The 14,558-nt window shown below is 42.1% G+C and overlaps 1 protein-coding gene across 1 annotated transcript; it reads left to right on the top strand.

The window, feature by feature from the left end:
* The first annotated feature begins 1,784 nt into the window (after positions 1-1,784).
* On the top strand, positions 1,785-10,363 carry fbxo30a (F-box protein 30a). Its single transcript, XM_036150855.1, has 3 exons — positions 1,785-2,053; positions 4,160-6,174; positions 8,382-10,363. The coding sequence occupies exons 2-3, from the start codon at positions 4,195-4,197 to the stop codon at positions 8,583-8,585; spliced, it is 2,184 nt and encodes a 727-aa protein (XP_036006748.1). The 5' UTR covers positions 1,785-2,053; positions 4,160-4,194; the 3' UTR covers positions 8,586-10,363.
* Positions 10,364-14,558: the final 4,195 nt, after the last annotated feature.

The following is a 14,558-nucleotide window of genomic DNA, read 5'->3' as shown; positions in this document are numbered from 1 at the left end:
GATCCCAGCAAGACATATTCGGTCCTGTCAGAGAGCTAAACCACACCAAGGCTGCCTGATAGTTCAACAGCATTTCTGAGTGCCACCAGTCTGTCACACGTTTTAAAGTAGTGCAGCAGGCCTTTGACTTATACAGTTTGCTGTGCTATGCCCAAAAAGGAAAGAATAAAGAAAGATACCTGGCTCATACTGCTTTTGAAAATTAGCCTGGTCACTGACAATATCAGTTAACAAATAAAATTGTATTTTATTATTTAGAACTGGAACACAATTAATTTGGGCTGGACATCATTCCCAGATCCACATACAGTTTTGAAAACAGCATAAGTGGCCACTATCACTTTTTTTTCTTCAAAGTTTCGACTTGATTGAAGAGCTCAGCGTTTTGGCTCTTGTTGCTTGTTCACTCGACAGACATCCAAAGGAGCACCTGTGGTACTTGTATACAGTTGGAGCTAAGCCATTTAAGCTTGGATGTATTTGAGGGGCAAAAGGGTGAAAAACGAAAGTCCGGCTGAGGAATGTTGAAAATATGGGTTTTCCTTTAAACAAACTTTGTCATATTCCCCACAAAAATTCTTTGTAGACAGACCTCAGAGAAACTGATTGCAGGTTACACATTACTACCATAAATCAAAATTATATATTTACCCCAAAACTATCCTCAAAACTTCACCTTTTGTAGTCCATGGGCTTAAATATTTGGCTTCAATGTTCTTGTGCTCAGAAAATGGCCTCAACAGTTCATCCGTAAAAATCTTCTGTATTCATCTAGCGATTAACACCAAAGCTCTACTCAAGATCAAGATTTCAGGCAGCAAAGACATTGACATTTAATTATTACCAGATACTGTTATTTTATTTTTATTGTATTGTCATTACTCTCTCTTTATATTCAGATAGGACAATTAAGAACAGCTAATTTGACTCAAACTGCTTCTTTGATCGAAAATGTGCGGTAGGATTGTATACTAAAATGACCTGCCATACCTCTCCCATAAGCCTAAATGTGACAGGTCACTCTACGTGATGAGGTAGGGCTGCGACCATAGACATTATGTACGTAGACGGGTCTGCCCGTGCTTCGGATGAGTCAGAGCGTCCGCCATGTTGAATGTGGCAAATCTGCTGTTAGACTTAGACACCTAAACAGTATCAGAGGGACTTTAATCTCGCAATATACCTTATATTCGTAATATTTTTATTTTTGTAATATTAATATTGTAATTTTTATTTTGTAATATTACGAGTTTATTTTCATATCCCTTTGGCTTCATTCCCCTGACTTTATTCTCGTAAAGAATAAAAATAATTAAAAGAATCTAACCTGGTCCTATTACTCTAGGACTAAAATAGTTCTGCAAACTGATTATCTATCTATCTATTACATATATATTATATAATATATAGATATATATATATATATAGATATATATATATATATATATTATATATATATATATAATATATATATATTATCATATATATATATATATATATATATATATATATATATATATATCCTTTCTCTACTTCTCAGTCTCTACTTATCTCCCTCTCCCTCCTCTCTTCCTCCTTTCTCTCTCTCCTCATCCGTCTCTCACCCTCTCTCTGTCTGTCTCTTCCCTCTCTCTCTCTCTCTCTCTCTCCTTCTCTTTTTTCTCTCTCCTCTCTCTCTTCTGCTCTCTCTCTCGTATATATATATCATGTAAATACATACTTAAAACATATATACAGGGAGGGAACATAGACGTTCACTACTTTCTGCCACATACAATATGGCGGTGACGTCGACGTGCAAACCTGCGCCCAATGAGGCGTCTACGTATATATGTCTGTGGCTGCGACGTCCCAAACCAGGATCAACACTCGGAAACAACCAAAGGACCCCCACAGACCGAACCAGCTGCGGCCAGTACACGATACGGGATTAGAGTTTTTATTTATTTTTTATTAAGCACTTTAAGTTATTTGTACGTAGTTATAGTTACCGGCTCGTTAAAAATAGCAAAGCAGGTTTAAAGAGAGGACACCAGAGACTGCAGGAACTCAGGTAAGGGTCGTCTCCGCAGCTACCGGCGAGCTAACAGCTGAGAGTACAGAGTTGAACACGCTAATGCTAACAGGCTACTTGTGTTGTTCTTCTTTTGTTTAGCTTGGAAAGTTTTTCTTCCTTTCATGTCGGTTCGCCGCTGTTCGGTTATGCATTGAATGGTAATAAAAAAAAAAGACTTCTTCGTGTGAATCGTATTTTTTTTAGGAATTCTCGGAGGCAGGGATAAAAAGAGGGCAGAAGGAGTTACAGCCCGGCTGCTGTTGTCTTGTTTACGTTTAGCTGACCGCTAACCTGCCAGCTGCGCTTGCGTAACTCGGCTGTCCGCAGCAGCGAAGACTTGAAGAAAGTTTGCAGTGTTTTCAAACTTTTTTTATTAATATTATTTGGACTTGTAGAGGTGTTGCGGCTCTTTGAATACATGTTTGGAGACACGGATCCGTAGAAGCTGCAGACTGATGAAATCAGCCAACAGGTTGTGCGGGGTCCCCGGGGGGTCTGAATGCCAGAAACTTTGAACAAAAGCTTAGTTGGGGTAACTTTTCAGGTTTTCAGCGAAGGTGGTGGACGAACCTGAATTACCCCTGTTGAGAAATGTTCCCGATCAGGCCAAACTATTTAACCACCGCGGGTGTTTACTGAGGATCTAAATGCAAAGTGCCTTACAGTATTCACACCTCTCAGGCTTTTAATGAATCACGTCGCAGACATTAACTCAGAGTATATTTATGGTAAATCAGCACAATGTGTTGGGTGAAGTGGAAGTAAAGTAATTACTTTTATTATAATTTCTATATATAAATATCAATGATCTTGTGTTTAGCTCCCATTAATCAGAGACCCCTATGAGATGCAAAAAATAAATAAAATTGTGGCTATTGGATGTCTCCTAAAAGGTAAACAAGGTCCAATCATGTGGAATATAATCCCGGCATAAATCCAGCTGTTCTGTGACGGCCTCAAAGCTTTGTTAGAAGGCATTGGTGAGCAAACCAAACTGCGGGTCAGGGCTGAAGCGGTGAAACGAAAAGCAGATTAGGGTTATAAAAACAAAATCCACCGGTTTGTACAGAAAATGTCGCACTTCCTCGATCCATCGTCCACAAATAGAGTATGGCTCAACTGTAAACGCACCACAATGGTGGCCGTCCACCTAAACCTGACGGGCTGAGCAAGGAGGGCGTTGCTGAGATCCACTGCTCTGGTGGGAGAAACTGCTGATAGGGCATTAGTTGTGTCATATGATTAAAAAACACGCACGCTATATTAGGTGGGAAACCAACTGTTTTATATAATCTTTATATAATCTACAGGTGTGGCCAGCAAGGCTGACCTCAAATCTCAAATCACAGCTGATATGTGATTTAACAAAATGGGGATTAAAAAAAAACTATATAGGGTTGTTTGTGCAAACTCTTTTCCATTTTAGATATGTGAAAATGCATTTTCTTTGATCTGCTTATCTTTGACCGATTCTTCTACATTTTTAATGATCTGAAACATTCAAGAATGACAAAAGAAAATAAAAGCAGAATGTGTAATGGGGCGAGTAATGCATGCACACAAGACTTCAGTTTTGTAAAAAAAAAATGTCTCCTAATAGGTTAGACAATATGAGACTTGTGTGCCCAAATTAAAAAGTAACTTCTTAAAATAACATTTAAACAAATATCAAACATGATTAAGTCCACATTTCATTATTGCATTTTTTTTATTTTGTCAGTCTGATGTAATCTTCTAATCGTAAATGTGTCGTCATCAGATGTAAGCGGAAACCCATCGTTATTAACAGAAATGAAGGAATGAAAACCGGCTGTTTTTAGTTTATATAATGTGTTTCTCGTCGTCACTTGAATTACTGAAATTAACTAACTTTTCAGTTCTACTCTAATTTATTGAATGGATCTCCACATATAATTTTTTTTACACCTACATGCCTCTTTGTGTTAACTGATCACAAGGAGCCCCGGTGCAGTTAATCGTTGCTGTAATGTGACTAAACTGGAAATAAATATAAATATTTCATGTCCATTTCCTCATTTTGCTACCTCACATGTCAGGTTGTGTCAAAGCCTTCTTCTTAATGTTTTGTGTTTTTGTTGGCAGGGTTTAACCTCGGCTGCAGCCAGGAAGCAGAATAAATGGAGAACCTGCACCCCCACTGCCTGAAATGCATCAACAGGAGGTGCATGGCCAGGCCGGAGCCGGGCGTCTGCTGCGACCTGATGGGCTGCCCTCTCGTTTGCGGGGCGGTTTTTCACTCCTGCAAGCTGGACGAACACCGTCTCCTGTGTCCGTACGAAAGACTGCCGTGCCTGAACAGCGGCTTCGGGTGCCCCTTCACCATCATGAGGATCAAAATGGCGCAGCATCTGGAGACGTGCCCGGCCAGCATAGTGTGTTGCACTATGGAGTGGAACCGGTGGCCCGTCAGCTACGCCGACCAGAAGTCCTACGAAAACCTCAGTAAAGACTTTGATGAGGTGGAGCAGCTGGACATGGCTCTGGCTCTCCAGGATCAGAGGATGCTCTTGGAGTCCCTGAAGGTCACGACCAACGTGTCGAAGAATGGCGACGCAGGCGAGGGCGGTAAAGTGGCCGCCGCGTTGGTCTCGGGCGACGAAGCGGTAGAAATGGAGCAAGAGCCGTACGGCGGCTTGTCCAGAGCTTCACCGGAGACGGCCAGGAGTTTAGCTGCCGCCCTGGACATCCTCACTACGCCCAACAACATCGGCGCGGTTGTCGAAAACCTAAACGGCGAAAAGACCGATAAGAACGGAGCGCTCCATAGTGGAGAAAACGGGGATTGCGGGTTTGCTGCTGACGGCGGGAGGAACGTAGAAATGCGCGAGAGCGACGGTGATCCGGAGTGTGAGCTGGGAGCCGTGGGCGGAGTGGACCGCGCCGTGGAGACGGACGACGCCAACGCTAACCTGGCCGAGCAGATCAATTTCGTGGAGTTGCGCTTTGAAGACAGGGAGCCCGAAATTCCCGCGGCAGTTCCCAATGGCGGCCGTTTCTGGCCGCCGATCCCTCAGGGCTACCTGCCCCGCCTTGCTCCGGAGCCGCTGATGCCTCAGCAGGTGCCCCTCGCACCACAGATGCCGTTCTTGATGTCCGATCGCGTGATAGGCGGCTTCTTGCAGCAGCTTCCCCCCGAGGTCCGGTACAGGTGCTTGAAGCGGGAGCTGCAGCGGGTGGACGCGCTCCGAGGCATCAGCATGTACACGCTGGACGGCTGCCGCGCCCTGCTCTCTGACCCTTACTTGTTTCGAGCCAAAATGGAGGACAAGGCGGTGGACACGTCAGACCTGGAGGTGGAGGAGGATCCCATGGGCCTCCACGGCATCGACATCATCACGGCGGCGCTGCTGTTTTGCCTCGGCGACTCCCCGGGCGGCAGGGGGATCTCCGACAGCCGGTTCGTCGACGGCTACCACATTGACTTCGGCACGCAGACGTTCTCCTTCCCCTCGGCCATCCTCGCCACCAACACCATGGTGGGCGACGTCTCCTCGGCCTCGGCCTGCGACCACGCCAGCCCGCAGCTCTCCAACCCCAGTCCCTTCCACACGCTGCGGCTGGACCTGGTGCTGGAGTGCGTGGCGCGCTACCAGACCAAGCAGCGCTCCATGTTCACGTTCGTGTGCGGGCAGCTCTTCCGACGGGACGAGTTCTCGTCGCACTTCAAGAACGTCCACGGGGACATCCACGCGGGGCTCAACGGCTGGATGGAGCAGCGCTGCCCCCTGGCGTACTACGGCTGCACCTACTCCCAGAGGCGCTTCTGTCCCTCCGTGCAGGGCTTTCGGATCATCCACGACAGACACCTGGGCTCTTTCGGGGTGAAGCCCGGTCCGCCCGCGAAAGCGGGAGACGGCCACTCGAGGAGGGGCCCCCGCATCGACTCGCAGTGCGATCAGCTCAGCGGCCTTCCCTTTGAGGTGTTGCAGTACATAGCCAGCTTTCTGGACAGCTTCAGCCTCTGCCAGCTGTCCAGAGCGTCTCGCACCATGCGGGACGTGTGCGCCAGTCTGCTTCAGATGCGCGGCATGGTGGTCCTGCTGTGGGAGAAGAAACGACGGGATGACGGCTCGCCCTCATGGCAAATAACACACAAGGTCAGAATGAGGTGTCTTTGGTTGGGTCGTGCATTTTCTGTTTGTTCATTTAGAGTTTCCTCTATTATATGAAGTTCTTGGGGGTGTTAGCTCTGATCTAAAGCTCTGGCTAAAGAGATTAGGAGTTTATTTTGCTCTGATGAAACTATACCCCATGATGAAGGGAAGACATAAGGCCAGTCGCATATTTTCCATCAATGCGGCTTATTTACTAGGCTAGTATCACTAACTGGCTACACCAGTTGAAGAAGTTAGGATTTCAAAAAGGCTCTGATTTCATACGTTGCATTATACTGTTCCTATGGTTTAAAGTCCCTCTACTGAGATACCAGAGAAGGTACCAGAGTGATTTATTTATTTATTTATTTATTTATTATATCCTGGCTCTTTGCAACCCCAATCAGTTTACCACTGCCTCTCCCATGACCGTTTCTGTCGGCTGGCTGCAATAAAACTCGACTCTTTGGGAATATTTGGTTCCAAAAAAAAAAATGGCAGCCATGAATTAGAAACTAAAGCGGTCCAGTCAATCGAGGTAACAATGTTTTAAAACTACAACAGCCAAATTACCAGCGCAGGCATCTGTATGAGGTTCTTTAGGTTCTGAATACAGAAATGAGTAATGGTTTAAAAATATAACGGTAATAACAAGGCAGATTTTCATTCAGTATTTAAATAGAAAATCCACAGCAGAATTACATTTTCTCTTTTGTCATTAGGACTCAAACCGCAAAATTTTCTTTCATCTGTATCAATAATAATCTGATGTCCTAAGCAAAAGTTTCCATTGCAGTTAAAAAAAAGTTAGTTTTTTTTTTTTTCTTTTTCTTTTTTATTCTAAAACCTAAACATAGGAAGAAAACGGTGGTGGCAAACAAATTTTTCAAATAGATCTTGTGGCTCTAGAGAACCTTTTTATTTAGTGGACACAAGACTAAAAATGTCTATTTTGACTCTACTGGTTGCTTAACTTTGTATTAGCAGCATGGCTGTTGAGCAGCAGAGTAATTTTCAGCTGGTTATACCTCCAGTGTTATGCTGTAAAGGGCAGAATCACACGTAGACACAATACTCTGCATAAAACATAGACAGCTATTACTTAAAGTAGCAAGAACTTATATTTTTGTTTTAGTCTAGGTACCAAGTTGAAAATGACACTAAAATAAATGTTGTAAAACTCTAGTATTTTTTTCACAAAGTTACACCAAATTTAGGTGTATTTCATAAGTAATGTGCAAAATAACGTACGTTTTTGCTTTTTATTTTAGAGACTTTAAAACCTTACCGTTTTAAAACTATAGATTATTGTGATATTGGTAACTGGCCCATACCAAAATTCTCATGTTACCCAGCATCAGCTACTTACGATGGAGCACTCGGGCCGTTGTTGATGAAAAGAAATAAAATGATGCGGCCACAGGGGAGTACATTTCTGCCAAAACAAAAAAACTTCTAGATTAGAGCATGATATTTCCTAAAGTGTTAGCGGTCCATCATGGCTCTTTTCCTGCATCAGAACAATGACATCTCACGAGTGCAGACTGAATGGGGTCCTGAGCCGGGAGGAAGACGCTGCAACTTCTGGCATTTTTTCTCACAACAACATTGTAGTTTTAATAGTGTATATCTATGCATTTTTAATCGCGGACAGCTGTTTTTTCAAATATCTGACTTTGGCATCAGAATTTTTTTTTTTTTTTTTTTTTTTTTAAGTTTCATAAATATGTGAAATGAATCCAGAAATATCAGAGGATTTGATGGCAATGCACTCCTCCATGGTTACATTTATTTTTTATTTTATCTTATTTTTATCTGCAATGGCCCTCATCATGTTATAGTACAAAATTAAGAGTTTGACCTAAAATCAGGGATTTCAATAATTGGCTACAACTGTCATGTACTGTGTAGAAGATGAAAATATATAATTACAGCGTTAAAGGAGGGGTTTATTTTCTGCTACAATTTGGTATAAAAGCACCTTTAGGCTTTAGCCAGAGTTAAAACCAAGACAACAAATCAAGTTGACAAAATATCATTAACTTGCAATGAAATTAAACGGATGTTATTTAGTTAACTTTTGTAATTTATTTAGGTGTTTAGTCCTAGGTTTAACTAAGATTGGCACAGATCCCGGTCATAATTTCACAAGAACAAACGAGTTTTCCTGGCCACAGCTGAAGTAACGCTCGGTTCTTCTGTTCTGCCAGGTGTGGCGCTTCAGCACAGCCTTCGGCTCCGTCAATGAGTGGAAGTTCGCGGACATCGCCAGCATGGCCGACCACCTGAAGAAGTGCAAGTTCAACACCATCGCCCGGCGGGAGGACGCCGTCCCTCTGCCGTGCATGTGCTTCACCAGAGAGCTCACCAAAGAGGGCAGATGTTTACGGTCTGTTCTCAAACCAGTAGCTTAAGCCGCGATGGGATTCTTGTTCCAAACTTTTTTTTTTTTTTTTTTACACCGACCAAGACAACTTTAATACACCTGTACTTCCATCAGTGTTTACAGACTTTGATCTCTTCACACGTTAAAAACTCCAGCTCCAATCGGAGCATCATCTATTTCTGGATTTCTTTTGCTTCTCTTTGCTTCACACCGGACAAAGTCGGCCGGCTCACGTTAAAATCCAGCCGCCGTGAAATCGGGCGCCCTCACTGAAACGTCGATCCGCTCTGTGTCGATCTGTTTCTAATAGAGATGCACCCATCAGGCTTTCACTGACCGGCACCGATTTCCAGTTTTCTTTACCTGCTGATTCTGTTTTTCTTCTTTAGAAGAAATGTGAGTAGAACTGTGTCTCAGGCTCTTTTTATAGAGAAGTTTTGAATGAGGGCTGAACGACATAAGGAAAATATGACGCTGCTATCGCTATCAGTGATGGTTAACCTAAATTTTCCCCACTACTCACTTTCTATTCCAGCATCACAAAGCTCTAGATCAGGGAAGGACGTAGAGAATAGTGACACACCACCTCAGCAGCAAAATATATTCCTGAATGAATGGCAGCCAGTGTCGTTTGCCCTACCCTAGTAAATGTTACATCTAAGCAGTCCTCTGCAAAAGGCAACATTTATGGGGGGAAAGACAAAAGCCTATAACCTAAAGATGAGTTTAGCTAAAGTCAAGGAAGCTCATTAATGTCCAGATCGAATATGTTGCCAGTACTTGGGTTTGATGTTTTTAATAATTAGGAGAAAATATTGTCCAGTAACTGAACCGTTGATCAGGGAAGAATTGGCTGATTCCAATATCTTACTGAATATTGATGATCAGGCTGTTAAGAGCTTCTCAGTGAGACGCCATTACTGCCTTTAGCTGGAACACATCACTGGTTTCGTCATATTGTCTCCTGATCTGGTTAAAATCCAGATTTCACAGCTTTGATAGATCACCAGTATTGCCGCGTCGACGTCGGTGCGCTTTGTGGTTCGCCGTGAAATACAATTACACTAATGTCGTGTTTTTCTTCACCTTTCTTACATTTCAAGGTAATAATCTGGCCTCTCATTGGGGGTGAGACATTAAAACACTATTCTCCAGGCCATTTGGCCGTACTTCTTCTTTTCTACAAGTTTCACCAGCAGATTTTTGTAGGTTCTTTGCCAAAAATGTAGTTGGATCAACGTAACGACTGAATGTGCTCGGTGGAAAACACGAGCTACTTTGAGTTCACCAAGTGTGTTACCTCACGACACCCTGCTGGCCAGGTTTTAAGAAACATAACCACCCGTTCTGGACATAACTACTTCTTTCCGTCTGTGGATTGGCGAGTGTCGTTTTTGCCATTTTCTGCCAGGTGGGGGGGAAATGGATGGCGTCTCAGGGTTTCAGGAGGAGTTTTTGTCTGGATGGCCTTTGTGAGCCCCCGGTTACAGTGTGGGTCTCCAAGCTGACGCAGTATTATGAGCACAGGTTGTAGTGCGGGAATACGGAAAATCAAGTTTGTAAAGTTTGTTTTAATTGTTAAAATGGACTCTTCTAATACTGTGGATCATTTTAGTAGCATAAAAACATATTCTTAAAACGCCATGTAGTTTGTTTGCGTTTGAAACAAATGCTTGAATCATGTATTTTTTTTTTTTTTAAATAAAGAGATGGTTGAAAATGTCCCAAAAGATTAGGAGTCATAAATTTGATATTTTGAGGTTGTTGTGTGTGTGTGTTTTTTTTTTTTTTTTTTTTTTTTTTTTTTTTTTTTTTTTTTTTTTTCTTTGTTCTATGTATATTTTCTAAGCTTTATTTTTTTTTATTCACTTGATCCCTGTTTTTCTTTTTATAAAGGTACTTTTTATTTTGAAATAAATCTGCCTCAGATGTAGATATGAATTATTGATTTGCACATGAATGCATGTACTGTAAAATCCTAAAGGTGGATGGTGTGGTGTGTGTCTTTTTTTTTTCTCTCTCTTGGGTTAAAGGCATTGTACTGTAACTCTCTGCATGTGAGTTTGGAAAACATATGGATCCGTCCAGCTGTAAACTGATTTTAGATTTTTTTTTTTTAAGTATTTTTAGGCACCTGAAATACTTTTTTCACTTTTCTTTTAACTTGAACCACCAGGTACTTAAGCTATATTTTACCACGTGTGGCCAGTGTTCCAGTTTAAACAGACATGTTTGTATTGGCAGGGGGCCGATCTTTCACCAGTCCTTAAGCATGAGAAAGACAAAGGAAAATTAAAAAAAAATTTCATCTGCTGATATCGTTTTTCTTTTTTTGTTAGTTTTTTTTTTAATGCAGCCAGTTATGTCTGCAGTGTGTTAACTTTTTCATCAGTATTTTAAAATTCATTTTCACTCGTGTTGACGTGTTGTTTTTTGCACCACAGTATGTCGTTTTGTTTTCAAGTGATTTAATAAAGAGTGTCAGTTTTTAATGTCTTTTTGTGTGTGTTTTTATTTATTTTTATATATATGCAGGTTTAATACTGCTAACTGATAGTTACCATGGTTAAGCCAAGCATATCTCTGTGAACTGTGTGTCAAATAGGAAATAAAACAACTTTCTTTTTGGTCAACGCCTCAGACTTGAATGTCTTTATACTTCCTGCTCACCAGTGGCCAAGCTACACAGGTTCTTGCGTTGGTGTGTTTCTTTGCATTTGCTGTGTACTAATAATAGAATAAAAGAATAAATCCAGGAAGTTAAAGCAAGTGTTTAAAATATGGTATTTGCCTCTTTTTCCCTCTGCTAATCAATGTCAGTTTGCTATGAGTTACATCTGTTGAGCAGTTACTGCTCTGGAAAAGTATCCATGCCCCTTGAACGTTTTCAACAGATCTTAAAACCTTCAAGTATTTTGAGATTTTATGTAACCGGCCACCAATGGAACACACCATGTTATACGGGAGAGAAATGATACATCTTTAAGGTGCTTTTTGAAGAATTAAAATTGGGAAAAATGTGTTCACTCAGATACCTCTTCATTAAATCCAGTTGCCTCCGCAAGCAACTTAAAATGAAGTTAACCTCAGTATAAATCCAGTTGTGTTAAAAAATTTAGAGGTCAATTAACAGAGCAGACGGTCTCAGGGATAAAGTGGAGGCGAGATTTAAAGCAGCGCTGGATTACTAAACTAGATGCCAAGATCTGGACATCTCAACAGAGCTCTGTTTAATCTATCATCTGTAAATTAAAAACACCATCAAGGGTTGTCTGGTAAAACATGGTCGTTCTCAACCTACACTGACATGTCTTGCAAGGCGCTCAGAATCCCATGGTAACTGGAGGAGCTGCAGTGAGCCACGGCTCAGGTGGGACAACCGAGCTATGCTCGTTTTGACAGGAGTAGGAAAAATGAATCCTTTGTGAAAAATTTGAAAGCTATACATGCTCTGTTTGCTCTAATGTGGTCGGAACATTTTGGCCTACACACAAAACACTTCGTTTCACGTTTCACTAACGCCGCACTTCACCCCCAAACACCATCATCGAACAGTGCGATGCAGCGGGGATGCTTCAGCAGGGGCAGGAAGCTGCAGCTAGAGTTGATGCAAAGATGGATGGAGCTAAATGACAAAAACCGTTGAGGCAGGAGTCACAAACCTTTTTGAAACAGAGCGCTATTTCATTGGCGTTGTGTCATACGAAGGGCTAAAATCATTTTTATTTTCCCATGTTCTATTTTGTTGCTGCATTTTATTCCTGCTTGCTTTTATTCTGTTATTTTTTCCTATATTTTTATCATGTAAAGCACTTTGCATTGTCTCTGTACTAAAATGTGCTATATAAATAAATTTGCCTTGCCTGTGCTGACCTTTGAAGTAGAAGAGTCAGAGTTCTCCTTAACATTATGTAATATAAACATATTTTTCATGCTTTGTCGTATATATTGTTTTTAAATCTATATAAATGCAAGTGTGATCAAACAGGAAGAGTAACGAAATAAAGTTTTAGATGCAGCTCACTGGTGGGTTGTGTTCTTTTAGAACAGGCTCAGGGGCGCCACCTGTGGTCCTCCAGGGCTACTTGCTGCCCGCGGGCCCCTTGTTGGTGACCCCTGCATTAGAGGCTTCAAAGGAATGGGGAGTGGGGCGGAGCTTCACCTTCCAGCAAGATAATGAGTCTCAACATAAATCACCAAAAAGTCATCCTACAAACTGAGTCTAGCCAAATACATGCCACACTTTTCAAATTCATGTTTTAGAAAAAAAACCTGCATCATTTTCCTGCCGCTTTACAATTATGCACTACCACATGAAAATGTGATGTTCTAACATGACAGAATGTGAAAAAAGTTCATCCAAGGAAGTGATGATACTACAGCGCAAAGCTGTAAAAATCCTCTCAAAGCTAGATGGCACCAAATCTACGCAGTTAGCTCTTTTTTTCTTTCTGTTTATTTCTTTGAAGTTTATTTTTGGCACCGGATGAGTCATCGTGCCTTGTAGTTTTGAGCCTGTTCCGTCCGTGTTTTGTGCACAGTAAATAAAACCGGACGATAATCATTTCAAGAAAACAAGCTTTTACATCAACTGAACAGAGGGGAAAAAGAAATATTTAATTATAGCAGGTGCTTTAATGTTCCAGGGTTGATATAAACTTAGCAAGCAGTGGAAGAAGAACTACACTTTTACAGAATTGTCCGTAACATTCAAACCGGTATGAAAAGCCCTGACTGAGAATGTGAAACTTCTTGAGTATTCCCACATGTAGGCCCACACATGACTCTAAAGCAGCCACAGTTCCTACTGGGACTTTATTTCACTGGATCTTAAGTCCAACGTCTTAACCTCCGTCCTCGTACCCACAGCAAAGCACATCAAGAAAAATAAGTGGAAAAAAACGTATGAGGATGATGGGCAACTTAAAGTTGTGGTGCTACGGTTCTAATAATGCTGGCCCCTCTGCCTGTAAATACCCCCCCCCCCCCCCACACACACACACACACACACACACTCACACGCAAACCACGAAGATGCTGCTGATGGAGGAAGTGCAGCCATTGCAGACTCATTTCAACATTGAACGGAGACATTTCATTTGTGAAAACGCCCACATCACCATGGCGATCTGACTCAGCTTCATGTCACCCGCTGGCTAACTGGTACCATCACCCACAGGAGGTGGGTGATGGTACACGACCCACACGTTTTTTTCTCACCCTCACATAACCGGAAGACCCGCTGCACGAACGGGGAAGTCCTCGGCCCCGCTCTCCTCTCTATTATTGTTGCTCAGCCTCGGCAAACACACACGTCTAATAGCGATTCAGGTCATGAGAAAAGCTGAGCTATTGTGTGGACTGGCTTTTGTTGAATACTATTGACATTGAAAATGGCAGAGATGGCCTGGCAGTTGTCAGCCACATGAGAAAACAAAAAGCCTGTTGATAAACTAGGATGGCCAGACTGCCCTTTCCTAATGTGTGTCAACATATCTTCCCTTAATTGGAGGCCTTAATGTATTTCTAAAGACCTGTTGAACAACAGCAGCTGCACCAGGAACCAGAGCGACTTCTTTTCCAGTTTCGTGCTTAGGCCGTCGAAACTAGCAACTTGAACTTAAACTTTATTTAAAATTAAGATCACATTTAAATATGTTGCGCTGCCAAAATTACAAAGCTTAAAGTCACAGCACACAGCTGAAAGGGCTTATGTTTCCGTTTTCATGGCTTTACAGTATGTATGTTGGTGCTGTTTAAAACATAATCAAAGTAACAATCAGGAAGTGTAACAACCAAATCGCACTGTCTGCGTTTGCATATGAACACGGGTCTGAAATGACTCTTCCGTCTTCTTTAACCAACCTGAGGTCGGCCACCGCTGCTGCAGAGCGACATTTTAAATGAAATAATTTAAATGCAGACACGTGCACAGAGCCGGACCAAGATTTTACAGGGCCCCGTGTAGGAGTTGATTTAAAGGCCTCTGTTTTATAAAAAA

This window comes from Fundulus heteroclitus, chromosome 19 (genome assembly GCF_011125445.2).
Source record: "Fundulus heteroclitus isolate FHET01 chromosome 19, MU-UCD_Fhet_4.1, whole genome shotgun sequence".
NCBI classification, from domain to species: domain Eukaryota; kingdom Metazoa; phylum Chordata; class Actinopteri; order Cyprinodontiformes; family Fundulidae; genus Fundulus; species Fundulus heteroclitus.
This window is presented reverse-complemented; position numbering and strand designations above follow the sequence as displayed.

Coding starts and splice junctions, on each gene's coding strand:
- fbxo30a (XM_036150855.1), top strand. CDS start 4,195: ATGGAGAACCTGCACCCCCACTGCCTGAAATGCATCAACAGGAGGTGC. Junction 6,175..8,381: donor CATGGCAAATAACACACAAG/GTCAGAATGAGG, acceptor CTGTTCTGCCAG/GTGTGGCGCTTCAGCACAGC.